This window comes from Diaporthe amygdali (genome assembly GCF_026229845.1).
Source record: "Diaporthe amygdali strain CAA958 chromosome Unknown NODE_17_length_903054_cov_64_435670, whole genome shotgun sequence".
Lineage (NCBI taxonomy): Eukaryota > Fungi > Ascomycota > Sordariomycetes > Diaporthales > Diaporthaceae > Diaporthe > Diaporthe amygdali.
Window position 1 is genome coordinate 610,015 of NW_026517037.1, and position 22,171 is coordinate 632,185.

Here is a 22,171-nt window from a genome sequence, read left to right on the forward strand (position 1 = left end):
GAGTGAATTCAGAGATGAATGTGTCTTCTAACCACAGAGGCTCAAACGCACCGTTCAATTGTTCCCGACACCAAACCTGCTTAGATACCTCCGTCCCACGCGCTCAACTGGTCCAGCCCTTCGACGGCCGTCTTGGGGAGACTCGATGCCGCCGCCTCCCATGTATCCGTCTTCGTGGCTTAGTTGGTTAAAGCGTCGGTCTCATATAGAATGACTCGCTGGGGAACCAGTGAGATATCCGAAGGTCGTGAGTTCAAGGTAAGAGGAGCTCCGTAAGAGGTGCAAGATTCAGCTGATTAACGAATGTTGTATAGTCTCACCGAGGACAAATGTTCTAACATCTTTTTGTTTTCTATCCATTCCCTGTCCGGGTACAATTCTTTTTTCATGCAATGTACTTATGCCAATTATCTAGCGACTTCACATCGCCGATTTCCTTTTCCGACATATTACAGCTCCCAGAGAAGTGTGCATGAAGCACTCGTATCAAGCCTTGAGTAATCACATTTGCCAGTCCGTAAAAAGCACATAAGGTGTGGAGAGGAGTTCAAGAATCAGGAGAATCAAATTTTGGCGGAAGTGCCTTATTGAACAGAACTGCTGGCATCAGTAGCTACGTCGTTCCTGGACTTCAACAGCCTTCAGGGGCTATTAGGTACTTCTTCAGTGAAGCACTGCGACCTCCTCACATTTTGCTTTATGCATAACGCTCTCGCTAGTCACGTACGTCAGGCAGAGGTCCCACATATAGCTGCTGCGGACGCCACAAGACCGGTGTTTGCTGCATCGCTTCCCTCCAATGCGCCATGGCACCACCTATCCTCGAGACGCAGGCTAGAGCGATGATGATATCAGTCTCAAAGCCGAGAGCCGTATAGAGTAAAGATCCAAACAAGTCAGCGTTTGCCTTGATTTTTCGCGAGACGAAGTAGCTGTCCGAGTTCGCGACGCGGTCGATCTCCAGGGCGATTTGGAGAAAGGGGCTCTCCTGTTGATGAGTCTCCTCGATGGTTTTGTGTAGCATTCCGAGGATGGCACTGCTCCGAGGATCCACCGTTTTGTACACGCGATGACCGTAGCCGAAAAGGCGTTGTTTGTGGTCTTTGACGGAGGCGATGAATGCTGGCACATTTTCCGTCGAGCCGATGCGTCGATAATCCTGATAGGCCAGATCTATAGCACCTATCAAGAAACTCACAGTCAATATCTCGCTTGAGGTGCTGTTGCCTGAGATCACGTTTAACCTTACCTCCGTGAAGCGGACCGTAGGCTGAGACAACTCCGGCTATCATGCACGACACAGGGTCTGTCAGGTTCGAGGCGGAGTGTAGGAAAGCAGATGTCGAATTCGTCATCTCATGGTCGGCATAGAGAACCCATAAACTTTGAAGACACCTCTCGGTATGCTCATCAGAAATTCCCATCATGAGAAGAAGATTCCCAATAAACGAACCATCCTCCTGCGGTTTCGTGAAGTGACGGTTGCGTTTGTGACAGTAGACAAGTGCCACTGTGGTGGCGAGAGCTGAAAGACTCCGTATGATGGCTGCGTCTACAGCCTTGAGATTTCCGAGGTAGTAGGCTGCACTCGAATTATGTGTCTTAAAGGATCCCTCATCGAGCGCTGCGTATGCTGCTAATCCGGCGATGATCATCGGGGAAGTCATGGAATCGCGCCTAGATAAAGTGTCTGTTAGGCGCCTTCGATGACTGCAGTTTGATCTGGCCGGCTCACGGAAAAGCTTGAATGGCATCTACGACGCTTTTTGGGGCACCCATGGCCGCGGACAAGGCTTTGCGAAGGCTTGCTTTCTCATCCGGCGAAGGCAAGTGTCCCCATAACAGTAAGTGCAGGACTTCTTCGTAATCATTGTTGTCAAAAAGTTCGAGGATGGAGTTCCCGCGGTAGTAAATCCGTCCACGAATTCCGTCACTTCGAAGAGGTTAGCACTACGTTTTGTAAGACGTGCAGAGCATATATTTTGATCATGAACTAACATATATGTAATAGAAGATTTCACACAAGCGGTGTTCTTGAAGCCCTGGTCGAATATTTTTAGTCCTGTGTCCCCAGAAGGCGTGGGGCCGGGATCATTGGAGGCGATGATGCCGGAGAAGTCGGTCGCCGCAACAGAGTTGTTGTTGATTGGAACTGTGTATTTCTTTCCTGTGCGGCTGTCGATTATGTCCAAATATCCATCGATCATCCTTTTAGGGAGCTTGGACTCAGGACCAGACATCTTGGTAGTGTTTCGTTCAGATCTTCTCAGTAGTCCTGTTGCGAGGGATTGAGGACAGGTCTGAAGCACTCGCACTCAGTGCGCAGAAGGACAGATCTTATGACTTAAAGCTGATCTTTACCTCCTAATTTTATTCGAAGTAACTGAGAACATACGGGGAGGGGGATTGTGGTAGTGACCAATACTAAAAATTACTAAGTATAGTAATTGAGACGGCGCAATAGACCGCCACACCTCAGCGTAGGTCCGTCCCTTACTTAAGAGGCCAAAATTCTCAAATCCGACACCAGAAAACACCCCGCAAGCTTTCGTCACATACCAATGCTGACAGCATATCGTCTAGCACGACAAGTGCTGCCAGATCCTTCCATATTCTAGGAGTTCCCGCCTTTCCGGCGTCCCCAAGCATGCATCTCCAGAGCTTGCTGTTGGAAGCCACACGTGAACATACTCATGAATTCATGCTTGCACGATACTTTAATCTCCATCCCCCAGATATGGGTGTAGCTATCACCGTGATCAAATTCTGCCATGCTTGAAATGCAGTTAGTGGCATCCACCGCACTCAAAGCCATGACAGCTTGCTTGCTCATGACAGGTGGATCAGGCAAAGGCACGGTGATATAGGATTTTACAGGATTCCAGATGCAACTCTTAGTGGCTTCCCCTCCCCATTCTGTGGGGCAGAGGCTTGATCAACTCTTGGCCTCCGCGCTTTCCTGCTGCCTTCGGGGCAAAAGTGTGATTTCAATCTTATTGAAGAGTTTGTTCGGTAAACATCGTTAGTGCTAGGGGTTATCCGAGGATGTATGCACCCCTTCGGGTAGTTGACACTGGATCAAAGCCAAGTGAACTCGTTCTATCTCTCTCAACATCAAGTTTCAAGACCCACATCACGCAATCGGCACTATCAGGCTCTTCGATAAAGTCTCGGCGTTCTGAAAAGATGCCTTAAACAATTTTTGAAAGTCCCTACGGCGAAAGGTCGATCAAGAAGACGTGACTCCTTCCTTTAAGAGGAAGATCACTTCCGAATATGCCTCCGCTACGAGGAAGAACCCCCGAGTACACAGCAGGCTTCATAGGCTCATGAATAACCTTTGGAAAAGACTGGGGATACTCTTGGTCATCTTATGTTTACAGAAATATATCCAGCAGATAACACCACGAGCATTTGATCGGAGACTTTCCCCAATTATAGCCCATCAGCTCGAGATCAACCACATTACAACATCTGGCGAAGCCTGCGGCACAGTCAATTAGTCTGATTCCGCGTTAGGGTTTGAGTACACACAAGGATGATATCATAGATTATGTGCACGTAGCGAGATAAAGCTGAATCATTGTCTAATATATTTATAGTAGATAACTCAAGAGCCCTTACGAACTCGCAAATGCAGTTACCAAGCCCACCGAGCCATCAGTCCTGCCGGCCACTTCCGTACAAAAAACTTGCGACCCTCGTCCAGCAAAAGAATAGCTAGCCCAAAGGTCATTGGCAGGAACCAGTACTCGACCGGGACAGGCGCCGTGGACAGAACCTCCTGAAGCCTCGGGATATAGAGCCAGAAGAAAGCCATGACCAGAGCGAATAGGATGGCAGGGAAGAGCCACACGTTCTGTGTCTTTCTGTTGAACAGAGGCGGGTGTTGGAAAATGGACAGGCGCCGCGTTCGTACCGACATTAGGTTGAACCACTGCATGACCACAAGAGTGATGAAGTAGATGGAGCTGGCCACGCTCAGCTTCTGCGTGTAGTAGTCCGCGTCGATGCCTTGCGGGTCGCCGAAGCCGAACCACAGGCGGGAGAAAGGGATGCCGTTTCGTTCAAGGTACCAGTAGCTCATAGCAAAGGATGCAGTAGTCTCCATGATGCCGATGAAGCCGTAAGACTGCACAATGAGCTTCCAATCGACAAGCCGGTCGACACCCACGACGCGGGGCGGACGCAGCAGGACGTCGGCCTCAGGCTTCTCGTACGCGAGCGACGTCGCGGCCAGGCAGTCGGTGAAGCAGCAGATGACGATCATGAGGAAGCTGCTGAGGACCTGCGGCAGGCCGAACGCCACGTTGGTGAAGACGGGCCAGAACTCGGAGAAGCTGCCGGCGGGGAGCAGGTAGGCGATGGTCTTCTTGAGGTTGTCGAACATCATGCGCCCGTACCGCACCGCCTCCACCACGCTGCTGAAGCTCTCCAGCAGCACCATGTCGGCCGCCTCGACCGCGATATCCGACCCGGAACCGACCGCGATCCCCACGTCTGCGGCGCGCAACGCCGGCGCGTCGTTGACCCCGTCACCTGTCATGCCCACTACCATGTTGCGCGCCTGCAGCTCGCGCACGATGCGAAGCTTCTGCTCGGGCGTCGTGCGCGCGAAGACGACCTCGGTGTACGACATGATCAGCTGATCCCACTGCGACTCATTCATGGCCATGAGGTCCGAGCCCGTGACAACGATAGACGTCGGCTGGTGCTGGTCGTCGAAGCGGACATTCTTGGCCACTTGCCCTTCTCCGTTCAGGTCGGACGGGTGCGCCAGCGGGTTACGGTTGAGGTCTGCGGCGGACTTCACCAACCCGGGAGCGTTCGTGATAATCCCGCACTCTGCTGCGATCGCCTGGGCTGTCAAGGCAAAGTCGCCAGTCACCATGAAGATGCGTATGCCTGCGCCTCGCAGGGTCTGAATAACGTCCGGGATCTCGGGCCTCGGTGGGTCCTGGATGGCGACGAGGCCGACGAATGTGAGGCCAGACTTGGCATTGTCGGTCATTTCCTTCTCAAATGCTGATGAGAGAGTAGAGGCTTTTATCGAGGAACGGGAGAGTGTCTTATGTGCGAGGAGTAGTACGCGGCGGCCTCTTGCTGAGTACTCCGCCTGTGTTGCCTCTATTTGCGCTTTGGCTGTCTCAGTCATGAGATGGGATGCGCCAGTCCTCCCAATGTAGTATTTGCATCGATCAAGGAGTCTGTCCGGGGCGCCCTTGATCGTGAGGAGCCTAAGTGAGGCATTGTTAGCCGGGCTGAAGTCAACCTGGAAGTTTTGAAATGCTTACAGGTCACTTGGTTCAAACACGGAGGCAACGTCGAGCGGCATTGCGTCGGTTTTTCCGTCGGGGTGCTGAAAATACCGGGTTAGCTTTCCTGATTTTCGACTTCGGCAGAAAGGAATAAATCTTAACACCATGTTGTGAAGAATATATCCTGAAGAGGCGATGTTGAAGTCAAGCTTGACTTGTTACTTACAGCTAGGCTGAGGACTCTGATCATAAACTTGTTCTTGCTGTTGAAAGCCAAATCAAATTTGGTATGCCAACATCTCTTCAACTCTGAGATGTGTCCAAGGCCCTCGGAAAATCGAAGAATGGCAGTATCGGTGGCATCTCCATGTATCTTCCGCTCAGCCAGGGGCAGCTTTCTGGTCTGGGCGTCAAACACGGCGGCATTGCAGAGACCGCCGATTGTTCTGAGTTGATCGATCGCGTTGCCTGCAAAGTTGCCGTCTATATTTCGCTCCGCGATGAGTGTATCTCTGACGTTGTCCGCTGTCATCTTCTCGAGGCCCACGAAGCAGTCTGTGACCACCATTTTGTTCTGCGGCGAGTCACATCTGTCAGTTACAAAGTTTTCAGATGATATGTTAAGTAGTATAGACGTACCGCAGTAAGAGTTCCGGTCTTGTCTGAGCAGATGACGCTCACAGCACCCAAGGTCTCGACCGTCTTGAGCGACTTGCACAAAATCTTGTTCTTCCGCATCATGTTTGCGCTTATTGTCAAACTTGCTGTCAATGCAACAGGCAATCCTACACAAACCCGCTGTCAGTAATCACAGTACATGGAACAGTCGTGTAATGGAAAGGGTGCTCTTACCTTCAGGTATGAAAGCGACAGCCACTGATACACAATCAACAATAAGTGTAGGAACATTAATCCAATCAGGATAGGTTGTTCGTAACCAAGCGGCCCTGGAAGCAGTTGGTCAGCCAAAGTACAACCCACAGACCAAGACAAGCAGTTCTTACCAGAGAATAATCACAATGATGATCATAACGAGCATTATAGAACAGATGATCCAAACAAAGCTCAAAACTTCCTTCTCAAGAGTTGTCAGCCCAACCTTGGGCTCATTTGTAAGTTTCGCAATTCTTCCAAAAACAGTCTTGTTTCCTGTAGAGACAACGATGCCGGTACAGCTACCAGAAACACAATGTGTTCCTTGGAGACCAATATTCCTTGTCTCGAGGTAGTTGGTGTCAGTTGAGTCGACGACAGCCGCTAATGGAACAGATTCACCTAGCAGAGTAATGTTAGCCAGAATTGTCTTTCCAATATCAATCTATCGTTTAATGTGGACACTTACCCGTGAGGATCGAGCGATCAAACTTAGTATCAGAGGAGACATTGATAAACCTAACATCGGCAGGCAGCTTGTTACCCGCCTTCACGAGCAGCACATCGCCAGGGACGAGCTCGGCTGCGAAAAGGCTCATCTGCGCGCCGTCGCGCACGACATGACACTCGTCCGGCAACATGGTCTTGATGCTGTTCATGACGCGGCTGGAGCTCCAGTCTTGCCACATATTGAACCCGGCCTGGATGAAGAAGACGGCCAGCAGCACGATGGCGAGCGCCAGGTTAGCCTGCGCGGGCGGGTCGCCGAGCGGCCGCCACGCGATGAAGACGAGGATCGACGCCACGAGCAGCACCGACCCGAAGCCCTTGAAGAAGTAGCCCATGATGGTTTTAAAGCGGTGCGTCTGGGGAGGGGAAGGCGCGTTCTTGCCGTATTTTTGGAGGCGGCGCTTGACTTGTTCATCGGAGAGGCCGTGCCTCTCGGATACGTTCAGGCGCTGGGTGAGTTCATGAGTGGGTATTGTGTGCCAGTCCAAGTCGGCGAGATCTATAATGCGTGAAATGCTTATTAGCGAATTGCCAATCCAGATCAATTTTCAACGCAGATGTTGATTGTGATTTCAATGTCAATCGCACCGATTGTAAAAGAAACAACTTACCCGTAACAGCATTATTCTTATTCTTGGCCTTCGCGTCTTCGAGATCAATTGATCTGTGCAGTCAAAATGTCAGCTTCACCGAAGAGTAAAGCGAAGCAGACATAAGAGACGAAACAGAATTTGTCGGTGTTTTCGAGGCTTACAAAGTTCGGTATTGGATAGGCAAAGCGACTGTAGGCTCACGCCTGCTTGCGGGACGGATTGAGATCGAGTCCTCTGAGAAGGCAGTCGACGATCGAGCCAGCTGAGGACGCCTGTTGGCCGCCATCGAGGCGCGACCGCCACCGTGACTGCCGCCAGCAGCCTCCTCCTCGTCTTTGAAGCGTAGGCGCTCTGTCGTGGCCGTCTCGGCCTCGTCATTTTCGGCCATGCTCAGGTATGTTTTATAACTCCGTGCAACAGGAGAGGACATGAGGTAGGATGAAGGGGGCAGAAAGTGTAAGTGATACTGTGGCAGGTCCTTGGAAAGTCTACCAGAGCCGGGCGAGGGCTTTATACTCAAGGTAGGAGGAGCAGGCTACCCATCCTGCGACAAGAGGCCCGGGGGGTGCATGTGAGGAGAAATGTGAGGCAGATAGGCAGATAGGTTGGTTGGCAACGGATGGAGTAATCATTAGCCAACAAAGAACCAAAATTACGCGCAAGGCGCCGACTCCTGTTCCCGCTTCACGATGGCCAGGAAAGAGGCTTCCGGCATGAGATACTCAAACAGGCTAGCTATGTGGCTTCCTCGTGCAGACTACTTGGCCATTTTCCCTCACCTGGTTTCGTCTCTTCCCTCGCTCCTGTTGCGATTTAGGAGATCATGGGGCATGGCGGCTCCAGGAAAATTAGGGAGAAAATTGGCGCATCAAGACCGCTACGGTGGATACTGGAAAGCAGTATGCAAGTGTATTATCACATGTACGGAGGACAGCACGATTAGCGGCAGGGACCGGCCAGAGGCAGAATCACCGGCACGGAAATGAGTTTGATAGTCAGGATTTCACTGTAGGACACTGGCACGTGTGCGGAGGTTGACTCGAGCTGACAATGCTACTGTGCCATAGGCGTGGTCACTGCTGTGCATTGATACTATGCTGACCTCGGGAAAGGCCAAAGAGCCCAGATAGGCATTCCGGCGTCCAAGTTTGGACAACGGCAGCGTGAGGGAGGCCGCCTGTGACCATGCCCAGGCCGGAGAAGATTTGTGAGTTGTGGCGATGCACGCGAAAACAAAACAAAGCACTATATCAACTGTGTCACGGCAGGGAGATGGAGGTGAAGGAGGAGGAGCGCCAAGCGCAAGCAAAGGCTGTGAAGGAGGATCACCGAGTCGTTGGAGCAGAGAGCCAGGGTCACGCGAACGGAAGCTAGGGGGGTAGGATATTGGAAGTTGGGGATAGTCTGAACTCTGGTTGGAATATTCCGCACTGTAGCTTGCGAAAATGCCGCATAGTAAAGCAAATTTGGAGTCCGGATCCAAGGAAGTTTGAAATGGGCTGTAGTCTGCTTATGGTAGAGGAATAACAAGCGGTCAGAAATCGCGCATAGCAAAGGATATGGAGGCCAGGGTTCAGACTGATATCTGGATTCTTGGGGTTGACAAAGGGGGCCACGGCCTTGACTTACACAGCCTCACCGGCTAGCCATCTGGATCTGGGACTACACTACACTCTTGTGAGAAGCGTGAGACGTGACCAGAAATTTCCCTGCCTGCTGTTGCCCACAGTGCTGTTCTTCCTCCGCAGCAGTCCAGCCGGTCCAGTGATGTTTTTGACATCATTTCCACGATTCGCGCTGTCCACTCGGAAACGCGCCAGGTCATGCACTACCCGCAGGTTGCATTGGCTCTGTCCGTCATCCACCCCAGCTTGAGCTCGGAGCATATTCAATGGAGCCTCACGCAATAAGCTCAAACCCCCCGTGTAAGTCAGGATGACTTCCAAGAAGTCTTGCGCGGCAATTGACCATTCACATTGGCGCGCAGATGGGTCCTGGGAGACTCTCCTCTCCTTCTCCCTTCTTCCCACCCTGCTCCCCTCCCAGGTCCGACCGATGCCCGGCCCACAAGACATGTGCATGGTCATGGTTGTAGATATCATCATGGCTGTTGTCAGTCACAGTGCAGCTTGCATCAGGCTGTCCTTGTGGCCTCCTCATCTCACCCCCTTACTGCCATCACGGCTTTCCTGAAAGGGACTCGAGCCAGAGGCCTCCTCAAGTCCCACCTCCACCTCCCACTTTCCGAGCACCAGATCCTTTGATCCCATCGCAGAGGCACATTTATCTCACCGTCTTGTCCGGAGATTGTTGTTGCATGGAACGAACAACACGTGGTCTCTCCCCCCTTCGTCCCGAATATATCACACAAAAGGAAAATCACAGAGCCGCGACAATCCAAGAATAAGCCAGCGCCTTTGCAAGTGAAACGGATGCCCCCACCGGCACAGCCGTGACACCCAAGTAGTAAGTCGATCAGAGGAAAGAGCCAGCCATGCCTCCATCTCTGACCATCCTCCCTCCAAACGCCGGGCTCCGGGCACAGCCAGCCATCCCACCCCTTCTTGGCAACACCACCCAGCCGCATGCATGTACAATGCTCCCCACAAAAGCAGACAGACCCTACCTGCATCATCATCTCACCACCGGTGAGGTCAAGTTGCAGCACACACCACGACACAGACGTGGGCTTCCCCCTTCTCCGACTCAAAAGCAGCCCCATCCAAGCTGTAAGAGGGAAGACTTCCCGAGGGCCCCCCATGCCTCACCAAAGGCGGTCGCCAACTAGCCTCCTCCTGCTGCTGCTGCTGCTGCTGCTGCTGCTTTCCCTTAACATTTTCGCTTGACAGCCATGCGCCCGCATGCATGCGTCGCTGATCAGCAACGAGTACCGCAACGGTGTAAGTGTGCGCGTGAGTGGGCCGATATCATCAACACCCACCAATAACACCAGAGGACCCTTGGATGAGGTTAAGGAGAGAGTGACGGGGACGCAGACTTCCACACTCAAATTTATGTCCTGCCGCCCCCCCCCCCCACCCCCCAACGGAGACACAACATATGCCTTTCATCCAGCCGCAGATCGGCCATGACTTGCTCACCATCACACGTCCGAAGCCGGCACAAATGCTCATTGGAATCCGGGGTAAAGTCTTACCCTCCCTCCCAAGGACACAGCCACTTGGCCTTCCCCAGGACCCCCTAATTAAACGCACGTGCCGGCCGGCGACGACAAAACGACTATCAGACCTGAGCGGGCAAGTCACCGCGAACGGCGTCACAGTCACGCGTCACTCAAATGGTCAGCCAGCATTCACTCACAGTCATGGTGCGATGCGACGCGATGCGTATGCAATTCTAATGATTTCTTTCTCTCTTTGTGTGTGTTCTTCGCTTTCGCTCGACTGAACAGACGAGAACACGGGCCCTTTTCCCTCGTTCCGGCCTCCTGGTATCTTCTCCCCCTTTTGAGCTGTGTTGGTTGGTTGGGCAGGCTCACCACTACCTACCTACCTTCCTTTCTCCGTCCTTGCAGTACTGGAGGGGAAAAGAGGAACAGTAAACCATCCGTGTATCCCCGCCATCGAAATCGAGAAAAACACCACGCTGGAGGATGGAACCGACCAGTCTCTCTGCCATTTGCCGAATCTGCCAAAACCAATGTTGATGCAAGGTGAGTAAAGCAACAAAAACAGATAAGCAAGAAAATCTGCCTGCGAGCGCGAAACAAGAGGCAGCGAGCAATGGGGGCAGAGGGGGGGAAAAAAGAAAGGAGACCTAAACACCCTTGCTTTGCTGAACGACCAAAAGTCAACCGACCCGCACGCACGCACATTGATGCTGTGTTCCCGTCCCAAAAAGCGGCAAGGAAAAGTTCGACCAAACTCTCAAGTCCGTCCCTCTGTGCTCCTGCGCAAGTCCCTCGCACTACCAATGTCCCAGTCTATGATGATGCATTTGTTGCTCTGTTCAATGTTGAAGAAATTCAATTTGCCGTCTTTCCCACACACAGCAACTCGCCGCCAGCCAAGGCGAGCCACACATCTTTTTTCTCTCACAAACTTGGGGGGGTATCATAATCGCAGCCATCCCGTCCTCCCGCCCGTGACCAGGGCTATCTCGCTCAAGTGATTTTCCTGTCAACATAATCATCCCTCCGCCGGCAGAACAGGGTATCCCCTGCTCCTGCCAAGCCAAAGTGTTCTCCTGAGTTATCACTTCAAAGACTTTCCTTATTAGGCTGGGTGGTCATCGCTTCAAATACCACATAGCTGGCCCGGCAGCAAAGAGTTCAACAGTGCCGCTAAAGTTGAGCGTCGAGGTTGATACTCGACATGAGTATGAAAGATTATTATGGGGCGGCGGGGCTGCTCCGACTCGATCCACCACCATTATCACTACCGTCCATGTGGTCTCGTAAGTGTGCGGCACTGGCGGGACCATCGAGTCGAAGCGGAGCAGTGCTGGCGCTCGGCCGTGCAGGGCTCATGTCCATAGCATCTGTCACATCTGGGCTTTGGAAGCCAGGCGCTGTGGTCCCTGGCCCTGCTGCCGGAAGGGTACCGTTTGTATGTGATACTCCTGGTGGCCAATGTTGATTGTGGGGCTGCCACATCATTGACGGTATCTGAGGCGGCGCTGGAGGAGGGGGCGGAATTATGCTGGCGTCGAGGCTTGCGCCGGCAACGCCTGTATTTGGGCCCACGAGAGGTGCCGCGTCGATGACCATCTCAGTTCCATCATCGAGGCCATCGTCGTCGTCAACAACGTCCCCTTCTTGCTCGTCGAAACCGGCATCGGCATGACCATGCCCTGGAGGGGGATAAGGTGCGAAGTTCGATGCGACTTGAGCATGGCGTGGGAATCCTGTCGGTGTTCCGTCACGGAGGTGAGCAAACGCCGAGTCGGTGTTGAGGTGGCGGCGCAGGTTGGACACGCCTTGCCCAGAAAAGACGCAGAATACGTTCCGCTGGTGGTCTGTGAACTCTGTAGGGCACATGGTTAGTCAGCGAACCGCGTGGATGCAACATGAAGTAATGAAAGGTGCAAGAACTTACCAGGTGGCGCGTCGCGACAAAACTGTTCCAGGTCCTGCCTTAGAAAAGCCTGTACGCCCGTGAGACTGAGATGTGTTAATCTGGGGCAGGAGTTGAGAAGCTTGATGATGCTCTGTATCGTGTTTTAGTACTAGACCCAACAGACCGGGAGTCGGTTCGAGTTCTTACCTTTAGGGTCAGCTGTGTGCAGTAGCTAAGGTGGACTCGTTCAAGACTGCTTCCGCTGGAATAGGGCTCTCCTATGTTCCTTCCGTCTGCGTCCCTGCGTTGGCGGAGTCTCTGGTTGGCCTTAGCAAGCGCATAGACGGACACATCGGTGATGTTACTGCATTTGACGAGGCCGATCCTCTTAAGCTTCGGAAGAACAGCCAGTCTGGTGACGGACTCATCAGTCAGGTTCAGGCAACAGCCCAGGTCAATGTATCGTATACGGTTGCAGTAGTGGACCAGACGCTTGACAGCTTCGTCGGTCAGGTTGACACAGTGACCCAAGTGGACGTAATGCAGGTTCTTGCCGAGGTTCGCAATGGCAAAGACGGCCTGGTCCGTGATGTTGCGGCACTTGGCAAGAACGAGGTTCCGGAGCCGAGGAGCGGCCTGGACGATCTTCTCGACAGCGCGGTCGGTGACCCTGGCGCAGGAAGTGAGATCGAGGATGCGGAGGTGGTCAAAGACCTGACCTGAGGGAAGAGAGAGGAAGGCGCTGTCGTCCACCAGCTCACACATTGCGAGCCGGAGCTCACGAAGGGAGTTCCCCTTGGCGAGGAGACTAGTGACAGGGGCGTTGCCAACGAGCTTGCACTGGTGTAAGTCAATCTCGAGGATGTTGGGGCAGTGCTCGGCGAAGGCGAGTACGGCCTCGTCAGCCATCTGGCTGCAGTCGTTCAATTTGAGCTGTGGCGTGTTAGCAATGGTTACCGAGAGAATAAGGGAGTGGGGGCTGTGACGTACCCGCTTGAGATATCTGCAGTTCTCGGCGAGGAGGACCAAGGACTCGTTGGAGATCTTTGTGCAGTTGGAGATGTTCAGGCCCTGCAGGCGCTTGCAGTGCTCGGCAATGACCTTGATAGACTCTTCGGTGATTTCTTCGTCGCCCGAGATATCAAGAGCCATCAGGTGAGAGCTGTTGGTGACGAGTGGGATCAGGCCGCCGTCGGTCAGGCCCTTGCAATTTGTAAGGGTTAGCCTCTCGACGCGGTTGCAGACAGCCAGGGCCATGACGCTGCCGTCATTAACTCCATCGGCGAGCGAAGCCAGGTTGAGGCGTTTTATGAAATCAGCATAGGCGTAGTAAGGCTGTGGGAGGCTGAGAGTGCTGCAAATCAGACCGTGTTTGGGCCACGAGGTGCAAGCCGGGCGATGCCAGAGCAGGTCTACAGCATTCCTGGACCAGCGCTTGCAAGTGAGCATGACATTACGCAAGTCTGTGGCAGCAGACAGCTTGGCGAATATTTGGATGAGGATCTCGTTGGGAAGGCGTTGCACCGGGGTGAGGCACTCGTAAGCATCGGTGACTTGCATGTCCTGCAGGTTGGGGACGCCGAGGGAGGACTCGGAGTCGTTGCCGTTGTGGTAGAAGTCGGATTCCTCGTACTCGGCCGGGAGGGGAGAGCTTGCGGAGGAGGTCGATCGTGAGTCCTGGTTCTCCTCGACCTCCAGGGAGGCAGGCACTGGGGTGCCATTGCCGCTTGCTTCCGCAGCCTCAGCCTGCGCCATCGCGTCGAGCGAAGGCGCCTGTTGACTCGACATGGCGTGTTGTGAGGGCAGGAGGTGTGCGTTGTGGTGCGTCAGAGCATCCGCAACGGACAGAAGGACTCGATGGGGTTCGTGGTTGTCCTCGAGGACGATCAGACTCGGGTCCGGTCAGGCAGTCGGAGGTCGCGGACGCGCCGGCGTATCTGTATGGGTGAGTGTATAATGTAATGGTCGTGCTCGTGCGGGTGTGCGGGTGCGACGAGATGCGAGATGCGACGACCGATGGATGCGCTACTGGTAAAGAGTATAAATTGGTGAGCCCACAGGATGATGACCTCGGACGGCGGACGTAATTGTCAAATGGGTTGGATGGGCCCGAGGAACGAGGAGCCGGTTTGGGCTGGACTTGGGCGGGTCGAGATGACAGTGCGGTGTGGTGAGGGTCGAGGCGGGGGGCAGGGCGGATTGGGATGACGGGGTTGTTGTGGGTGGGTGGATGGAGGCGGAGATGGAGATTGATGGATCTGCTGGATCCCAAGTTGGGCACAAGTTAGGTAGGCTCTTCCCAGGTGGGGGGGCTATGGCACGTAGCACGCAGCACACAGCAAATAGATAGCAGCAGCGCAATGTAGGGCAGAGGGCAGAGGGCAGGGGAGACGCACTGCTTTAAGATGCTGACGCTGACGGACGTTGGTTGTCGTGGATGTTTTGGCCCCCCTTCAGGACTGGAGTATGCCGCGACTGGCCGATGAAACAGCCCTCAGGATTGCTGGACAAAGAAGTGTCACGAGCTGTATTTAAAGAAGACGGAAGGGCTGCATGTCGGCCGTGTCAACCTGGGGAGTCAGACAGCTCAGGCGAAGTCGATGCTGCAAATTCCTGGGACTGGACTCGGGGGTGGGAGACGGAGACGGTGACGGGACGGTGTGGTCGGGTCAAGTCCAAGTCCAGGTGCAGACTGCAGGTTGCAGGTAGCAGCAGTTGGTGGGCTGGGCTGTACTAGGTTGGGTTGGGCTGTTTTTGGTGGTGTTCGTCTTTGGGGGTCTGGTCTGGGTGTGTCTGAGGAACGGACGAAGAGGGAAGGCGGGCCCTCGGGGGATGATGATCGGCTGGGATGACAAAGGCAAAAAGGGCAAGAGAGCAGAAGGAGACGAAGACAGCCCAAACAGATCCTTGGAAGGGGCGCTGGAATACTGTACTGTCACGTATAGTCTAGTCCACTTTCACTAGTTGACACTCCCGTGATGCCTTCTAGACCAGGTACAAAGATACATACAGGAAACCGAAGCGAGAGCGACAGTGACAGTGACAGTGACAAAACGAGCCCGTGAAGGAGGCTGCTGCGGCTGCTGCTGCTGCTACTCCTTGCTCCTCCTGCTGCTGGGGGGGGGGGGGCGCCGAGACCAGGCGGGTCGATCCGTGACTGACGAGCGCGCTGTGACTTGGGCCAACCCTGCTTGGGTCCAGACTTTCGATACGTGATCGTGTGCCTTTCAGGCCTCTGTGCTTGCTTTGCTGCCCGGACTGCAGCCGGACCGGGCGCACTGGGCGGACAATAGGCGCCTGGCTAATTAACAGCCTAGGTTTGGTGGGTTTGGTAGGTTTGGGAGATGCTTCTTTTTTCAGCCTACTGCATGGCTAGCCTACAATGCTACTGTCTCTTGTCTCTCGGTCCTGTCTCTCTCGGGACCGGTTGCTAAGCAACAAACCTCTTAATAGGTGCAGCTGCATCTACTATAGCCAGCCAGCTCAACAAAAAATCAAGCCATCTCTGCGATGGTGTTTCCAAGCTGAGCATAAGACACGGAGAGAGAAGAGCTTGTCTCCGAGCCCCAGTCTCTCAAACCCCGTTCTCGTTTACGGCGGCGGCGTCTCACAATGCGGGTCTTTGCCACCTTGGAGCGCACCCCCTTGAAGCAACAGACCCGATCAGGGGCCACAGTCAGTGCCAAAGCCAAAGTGGCGGCATGAACGACGTGACACAAGCACGCGCATGGCAATTTGGGCAATTTGCAGCGCATTTCTCGTCTACGTGATGCTGTGGAGCAGAGTCGATTTAGCCCCTGGCCCGTCGTCTTGGACCTCGACATCTTGACAAAAAGGGGTAAAAAAAAATGTCACGGTCGGCACGCTCTGCAAGCAGTGCACCACACGGCACCTGTGTCTGGCGACCATTCTTTCCCTCCGTTGTTCCGTTTGCGACGGCCGAGTCTGTCTGGCCTGCATTGGAGCCCATTCTAAAATGGCCATATAGTCGAAGGGACTAATAGCTGGGATGGCAGCTACATAATCTGCGTCCAGGATAGGAAATAAGCAGGTTGGTTCCCCCAAAGGGTTGGTCTGGCTGATGTGGTTTGTCTGAGACGCGGCCGGCTGGATGCAGCCACGACGACAATAGAACAACAAAGACTGGAGGAACGCGGCCATCTGGTCGAGGTGTGGCTAAGTCACGGTCGCTCGCACCCGACTGCCATCCCAGAGCTGGGAAACTTACTGCCGACGCCGTTATCCATCCTGCAAATGACCACTCGGGTGGAACAGCCGTGGAGATCAGATCAGATCAGATACATCAAATAGACTTTGTTGCTAGCCCCTGCACCCCGTGCTCTGCGTGCAGTGGCACTCACTCTCTATTCGCAAACCAATGACGCAATTATGTAGATCTGCAGCACTGGATAGCCCGTGCTTATGCGATAATGGGAGGAGCCGTTTGCCATCCAAAGCTTCCGATCATCCAAGCCAGCTACCTGCAGCAGCAATCCCGAATGAGAACTGCCGTGACAGCCTAGGACAGCGAGCTTCTCTCATACTTAGGAGCATCAAACAGATTGCCGACGAACCTCCATCTCCCAGGGCAGCGTCGACACTCGAGCCCCTCCGTCCCACCTTTGAACCCTGTCGAGACTCGGCCTCGGGGACACACACCAGCGGGTCGTCCGTCAATTGATCCCACCCCGCGACAGATCAGCGCACCACACACCTCCCGCCCCAATCGACATGTCCAATATGCTCCGCCAGCCTCTCACGCGCGGCCTGGCCCGGCGCCCACTCCTAACACCGGGCACCAGCACCGCAGCAATCTGCCCGCGCTGCTCGCACACCATCCGCCGGGGCATGCTGTCCGGGTCGCGCCAGAAGCCATCACGCCGCTCCGACCTCGACACCCTCAACGTCAACCGCCTCGCCGACCAGTACGCCGAGTACCACCGCACGCGGCAGCAGGCGCTGTCCGCGGGCGCGGTGGCCGGTGTCATATCCATCGTCTACGTGTGCTGGAAGATCAGCCAGAAGCTGAGGGAGGGGGAGAACGGCGCCGCGACGCAGCTCGACTCGTCGCTGCCGGGCGGTGACCCCCTCTACGATGGCACGCGCAAGGTCGTCAAACATGACGAGCAGGGCCGCGAGGTAGTCCCCACGGGAAACAGCTACGTGCCCGAGTTCCCACGGACGGTGGAGCTGCCGGACTTTGGGAGGGCGAACTCGCGGTCGGACGGCCAGGACGGCGGCATCCCCAGCGTCACGGGGCCCACGCTGGTCGTGCCGCCGTCCGTGGCGAGCAACACCGAGTATACGCTGGTCGGGCTGGGCACGCGGTCCGTGTCCTTCCTGGGCATCAACGTCTACGTGCTGGGATACTACGTGGCGACGCAGGACATCGCGGATCTGCAGCGGCAACTCGTGAGCAAGATCAACCCGATCGCGTCGACGCTCGTGGCCTCGGAGAAGGATGACCTGCGCGCCAAGCTCATGGACGCCGTTGAGGGCGAGCAGATCTGGGAGGAGCTGTTCAAGGCCGGCATCCCGGCGCGGAGCATGGTGCGCGTGGTTCCCGTGCGAGACACGGACTTCCACCACCTGCGGGACGGCTTCGTGCGGGCGATCCAGGCGCGCGAGGGCAAGGCCAAGGATGAGGAGTTCGGCGAGGCTATGAAGGAGTTCAAGCGCATCTTCAACAGGGGCAAGGTACCCAAGCAGAAGGAGCTGTTGATGCTGCGGGATAAGGCAGGGAAGCTGACGCTGGTGTACGACGAGGGCAAGTCCAGCGGCAGGGAGCTGATCGGCACGGTGAGCGACGAGAGGATATCGCGGGCGCTGTTCATGAACTACCTCGGCGGGAAGAAAATCGCCAGCGAGGAGGCCAAGGCGAATATCATCAACGGTGTCATGGAGTTTGTGGAGCGGCCTATAGGAACCGTAGCCACCCAGGTATTGTGAGCCACGAGATGGTCACGATGCTGTACAATCCCATATCACATGCACATGCACATGGTTCACGGCGTACTTCCACGCCTAGTCACGGTCAGAATAGTCCGAGGTCTGACAATGGGTCACATTGCACGGTCCGCAAACTCCCACGTGAGGGCAGCGATGATCTTCTTGAGTTTATCCCAGGTGGTGTGCATGCATGCATTGTGAAGTCTATCCGCCCCAGAACCGTTCCGCCAGGGTCACGTAATATTACAACTTCGCCCTGCTGTCCATCATGAGGCTTGTCAATCGCAAGTCGTTCTATTACACAGAAATGTTCTCGCGTTGCTGTGGGTTTTCTTCTTTTCTTTCATCATGCAAACAGAACGGGAATGAGTGGCCCTTACGCAAGACCGCCAACCTCCTCCAGCTTCGTCTTGAGGCTGGAGCCGAGCGCGTCCAGGTCCGAGTTGCCGCCGATGTGCTTCTTGCCGAAGAAGATGTTGGGCACGGTGCGCTGGCCGGAGATCTCCTCGAGAGCGTCCTGGATGGCGCTGCCGTCGCCTGTTGCGTTTCAGAAGATGTCAGCGGTCAGCTTCTCCCTCCCTCTCTCATCGCTCCACGGGGCGACATCACAGGTCGCAAGGGTCACAAGGATGGGGTTGTACTGACTCTCCTCGTTCAGCTCGTACACCTTGAACTGGGCGCCGGCGCTCTGCAGCGTCTTCTTGCTGGCGCGGCAGTAGGGGCAATAGCTCTTGGAGAAAACCATGACGGCGTTCTCGTCGATGAGCGACTGGGCCTTGGTCTTTGCGGCTTCCATGTTGAGTGGAGGTGATGCAAATCCGGAGATGAATCTGCGCAAAAAGGACATTTACTGATAGAGGGGTTGTCTAGTGGGCGATTGAGTCGGTAAATGAGGGGTGGATACGGAGGGGTTTCGGGAAGCTTTATAGTCAAGGTATGCGACGGGGGATAAGCTACCCTAGGTATGACACAAGTGAGGCGATGCAGTCGCAATTGGAATCACCGTTTTGGATTTGTCACTGGCAGACACGCCTTTCAAGGTCCCCTCGGCCCAGACCTTGCTCCATTTTCGAGCTCGGCCCCACCACAGTATCTCAAATACCATATCTCAGGGCCCACATGGGTTAATAATCATAGATGCCCGAGGGAGATAGTAGCAATGTTTTATTTCTCGTGAACCGTCCTCACTATTATAATCTTGCTCGCTGGCAAATTTTTGTTTCTTTTCTCTTCTTCGACTGTTCAAATTGGAGACTAGAGTGTACAGATTCCCTCTCTGTGTCAGATCTTATCTCCGAAACGGAATCTGGAAAATGACGTATTCGCCATCGCTCCTGTCCGGCAAACCACTCTGATACAATCGCCCTCACTAGGGATTTCGCCTCCCCTCCAGTAGGCGATTGCCGTGCGATGAATAATGGATGAACTGTTCCTGATGCCATAGCAACAGAGTATTTACATACCAGAGCCGTGCACAGGCTTATGTCCAGCTTTGTATATCCATGGGAGATGGGAGCAAGTGCCAGCCGGGGCCACAATCTGCACACTCCGCCTGCTGATCTCCCATGACCTTTCCTGCAGACGGCTAGACGTCCTCAGCCTGCTTGTACGTAGAACCAATGACTTTGATCTACAGCTCTGGACTGCTCTGGATGGACCTTGTCCCCAAGGAGGACGATCATGCAAGCGCACAGCTGGCCCCAGAACCCCGGGAGTTTGTCGCCAGTCGTCTCGAGGTGAAGCGAGACATGACATCTCCATGTTTTTCATGGAACCGAGATGGGTTCGAGCCGGATGGCAGCCTTCAGTCATGGGGACGAATTAGGCGTAACCATGATGACGCTGATCTTTTGCCTTAGTGTGCCACCGATATGACAGTTCTGTAGAACGAAGCTCAGCTTTAATAACTACTTCTGAGGTGCTCGTTGCTGGGGTTCATCGATATCGGGGACTCAGGAAGTCCAGTCGTGCTGCTGGGGCCCCCACCCACAATCACTGATAAACCAAGGTCCTAACCCTAAGCAGCTACTGCGTCCTGTAATCTGCCTGTCTAGTCGCCCCTCTCCCCCCAAAAGTGGGCTTCCGAGTTGCAGGCGACACGTTGGAGCCAAGAACCCGCAGCCTCATCCCATATCCCGTTCTTTTGACCGCCAGCCAGCGTCGAGGATTGACACTTTTTTCGAATGTTCGATTGCCGAATCAAGCATCCCAGATCAGCCAAGCAGACCTTGTCCTTGTGACCATAGCCGACAGTACTGCTTCCCCCAAGAACTCCTATCATCTAGAATTCAGACCTCTCGAAGTTTCTTCTTCCAACGTTGGGATTTCCCCCTTACTGCTCAGCCCAACCTTGGATTTCCGACGTGTCCTATTGCTGGCACATAGGAACCGGGTCGCGGTTCTCCATTACGGCATCGACCCCACTTGGGCGCATCAACTTCGTTTAACACCAAGTCTTTGCGAAGTGAATTCAAGGACGCAGCCTACATTCAACCATCAAACGCAGCCACCATAAACTGTCAACCTTGGAAATCCACTGCACCCGACTGCATCCTCCCCGGCCGAACTCTTTCGAGCGCATTCTTCTGGCGCCCAACCTCTTCCATTAAAATTTCTCCCGACGTCCGGTCCGTGTCCTTTTAAGGACCATCGTAAAAGTTGCCCAAGGTGGCTTCCGGATCCTCCAGCCTGGCATCCTCCGGTGCCGCCCAGATCGCCGGGCACATTGCAAACATCACCTCCAGCCTCGTCAACCAATTACCACCCTCCTTCCAGACCACCATCGATAGCGCCTCGCAGTACATCGAGTCTACTACAGGCGTCAACCCGACCGTCTTCTACAGCAGCGCCGCCGCCGCCGCCGTCTTATTAGGCGCGATACCCACTGTGTACGCCAAATCCACGTCTTCAAAACCGGAAAAGGACAAAGACGCAAGTGGGAAGAAAATGTCTCGGTATGGCTGGTCATCGCGTGATCGAGGTGGCCTCTCACCCTTCGGCTCGACCTTGGGAAGAGATGGAGGAGTGCCAGCGGTGACGGACGAGGACTACAGCTATATCACATCCGAGGACTTGGAGAACCATGGCTTGACAGGAGGAGAGTACAAGAGAGAGCCAGTGGACAGGAGCCGACACTACACAAGATCGACCGGCGGCCCTTCCCTGGTGATCGACGAGGACGACATCCTTCTCATCAAGAACAAGGGCATCACCTACCCAGAGCATTTCCCCGCATATAGTATCGGCGATGGCAAGCTGCTGGTGGGCGACGTGCGGGAGCGGGCACAGATGGTCATGAAGCTGTCGGATCGCAAGGCCCGCAAGATCAAGCTGCTATATAAGGGGCGGCAGCTGAAGGCTGACGAGGAGCCAATATGCGCGTTCGGCGTCAAGAACAACAGCGAGATCCTCATTGTCCTTCCCGACGGCGACGACGACTCGAGCACGGAGAGCAGCGAGGAGGTCGTGGTGGTAGGGTCCAAGGATGCGGAGGGTGGGCGCTCCAAGAAGTCCAAGAGCGGCAAGAAGAGGCGGAGCAAGAAGAAGGACAGGAGCAGCACCAGCCCTCGCGACAGCGGCCTCGAGGTGCCCAAGACCGACGGCGCCGGCGCGAGCAGGTCGCAGTCGCCCGTGTCGGGCGTCTCGGGCGGCAGCGCGGCACCCGGCGGGCCCATCGACAAGCTCAACACCATCAAGTCGCACTTCACGACCCAGCTGCTGCCGCTCTGCATGCAGTACACGGCAAACCCGCCGTCGGACCCGAAGAAGCGCGTGGACGAGCACCGCAGGCTGTCCGAGACGGTCATGCAGCAGGTGTTGCTGAAGCTGGACGAGGTCGAGACGAATGGCGAGGAGGAGGCACGGTCGAAGAGGAAGGAGCTCGTGAAGATGGTGCAGGAAGTCCTCAAGGGACTTGACGACGCTAAGGGGTCCTGAGCATGGCTGTTGCAAAGCCGGCATCTAGCCCCCC

At 54.8% G+C, this 22,171-nt stretch overlaps 6 protein-coding genes across 6 annotated transcripts; 2 read left to right on the forward strand and 4 right to left on the reverse strand.

Annotated features, from left to right (window-relative positions):
• Positions 1-715: 715 nt before the first annotated feature.
• On the reverse strand, positions 716-2,240 carry J7T55_005140 (Citrate synthase; the record flags this gene model as incomplete). The annotated part of the gene is made up of 4 exons (XM_053144510.1): positions 716-1,182; positions 1,250-1,677; positions 1,736-1,933; positions 1,999-2,240. The coding sequence occupies 4 exons, from the start codon at positions 2,238-2,240 to the stop codon at positions 716-718; spliced, it is 1,335 nt and encodes a 444-aa protein (XP_052992864.1).
• A 1,400-nt stretch (positions 2,241-3,640) lies between these two features.
• On the reverse strand, positions 3,641-7,664 carry J7T55_005141 (H/K antiporter P-type ATPase; the record flags this gene model as incomplete). Its single annotated transcript, XM_053144511.1, has 9 exons — positions 3,641-5,237; positions 5,295-5,359; positions 5,485-5,832; positions 5,898-6,043; positions 6,111-6,205; positions 6,263-6,533; positions 6,601-7,140; positions 7,253-7,305; positions 7,396-7,664. The coding sequence occupies 9 exons, from the start codon at positions 7,662-7,664 to the stop codon at positions 3,641-3,643; spliced, it is 3,384 nt and encodes a 1,127-aa protein (XP_052992865.1).
• A 3,921-nt stretch (positions 7,665-11,585) lies between these two features.
• J7T55_005142 (uncharacterized protein) lies at positions 11,586-14,040 on the reverse strand (the record flags this gene model as incomplete). The annotated part of the gene is made up of 4 exons (XM_053144512.1): positions 11,586-12,220; positions 12,292-12,403; positions 12,460-13,185; positions 13,243-14,040. 4 exons carry the CDS (start codon positions 14,038-14,040, stop codon positions 11,586-11,588), a joined length of 2,271 nt encoding a protein of 756 aa, XP_052992866.1.
• Positions 14,041-16,983: 2,943 nt separating this feature from the next.
• J7T55_005143 (chalcone isomerase) lies at positions 16,984-18,201 on the forward strand (the record flags this gene model as incomplete). Its single annotated transcript, XM_053144514.1, has 1 exon — positions 16,984-18,201. One exon carries the CDS (start codon positions 16,984-16,986, stop codon positions 18,199-18,201), a length of 1,218 nt encoding a protein of 405 aa, XP_052992867.1.
• Positions 18,202-18,577: 376 nt separating this feature from the next.
• Positions 18,578-18,997, reverse strand: J7T55_005144 (glutaredoxin domain containing protein; the record flags this gene model as incomplete). Its single annotated transcript, XM_053144515.1, has 2 exons — positions 18,578-18,738; positions 18,847-18,997. 2 exons carry the CDS (start codon positions 18,995-18,997, stop codon positions 18,578-18,580), a joined length of 312 nt encoding a protein of 103 aa, XP_052992868.1.
• Positions 18,998-20,859: 1,862 nt separating this feature from the next.
• On the forward strand, positions 20,860-22,137 carry J7T55_005145 (uncharacterized protein; the record flags this gene model as incomplete). The annotated part of the gene is made up of 1 exon (XM_053144516.1): positions 20,860-22,137. One exon carries the CDS (start codon positions 20,860-20,862, stop codon positions 22,135-22,137), a length of 1,278 nt encoding a protein of 425 aa, XP_052992869.1.
• Positions 22,138-22,171: the final 34 nt, after the last annotated feature.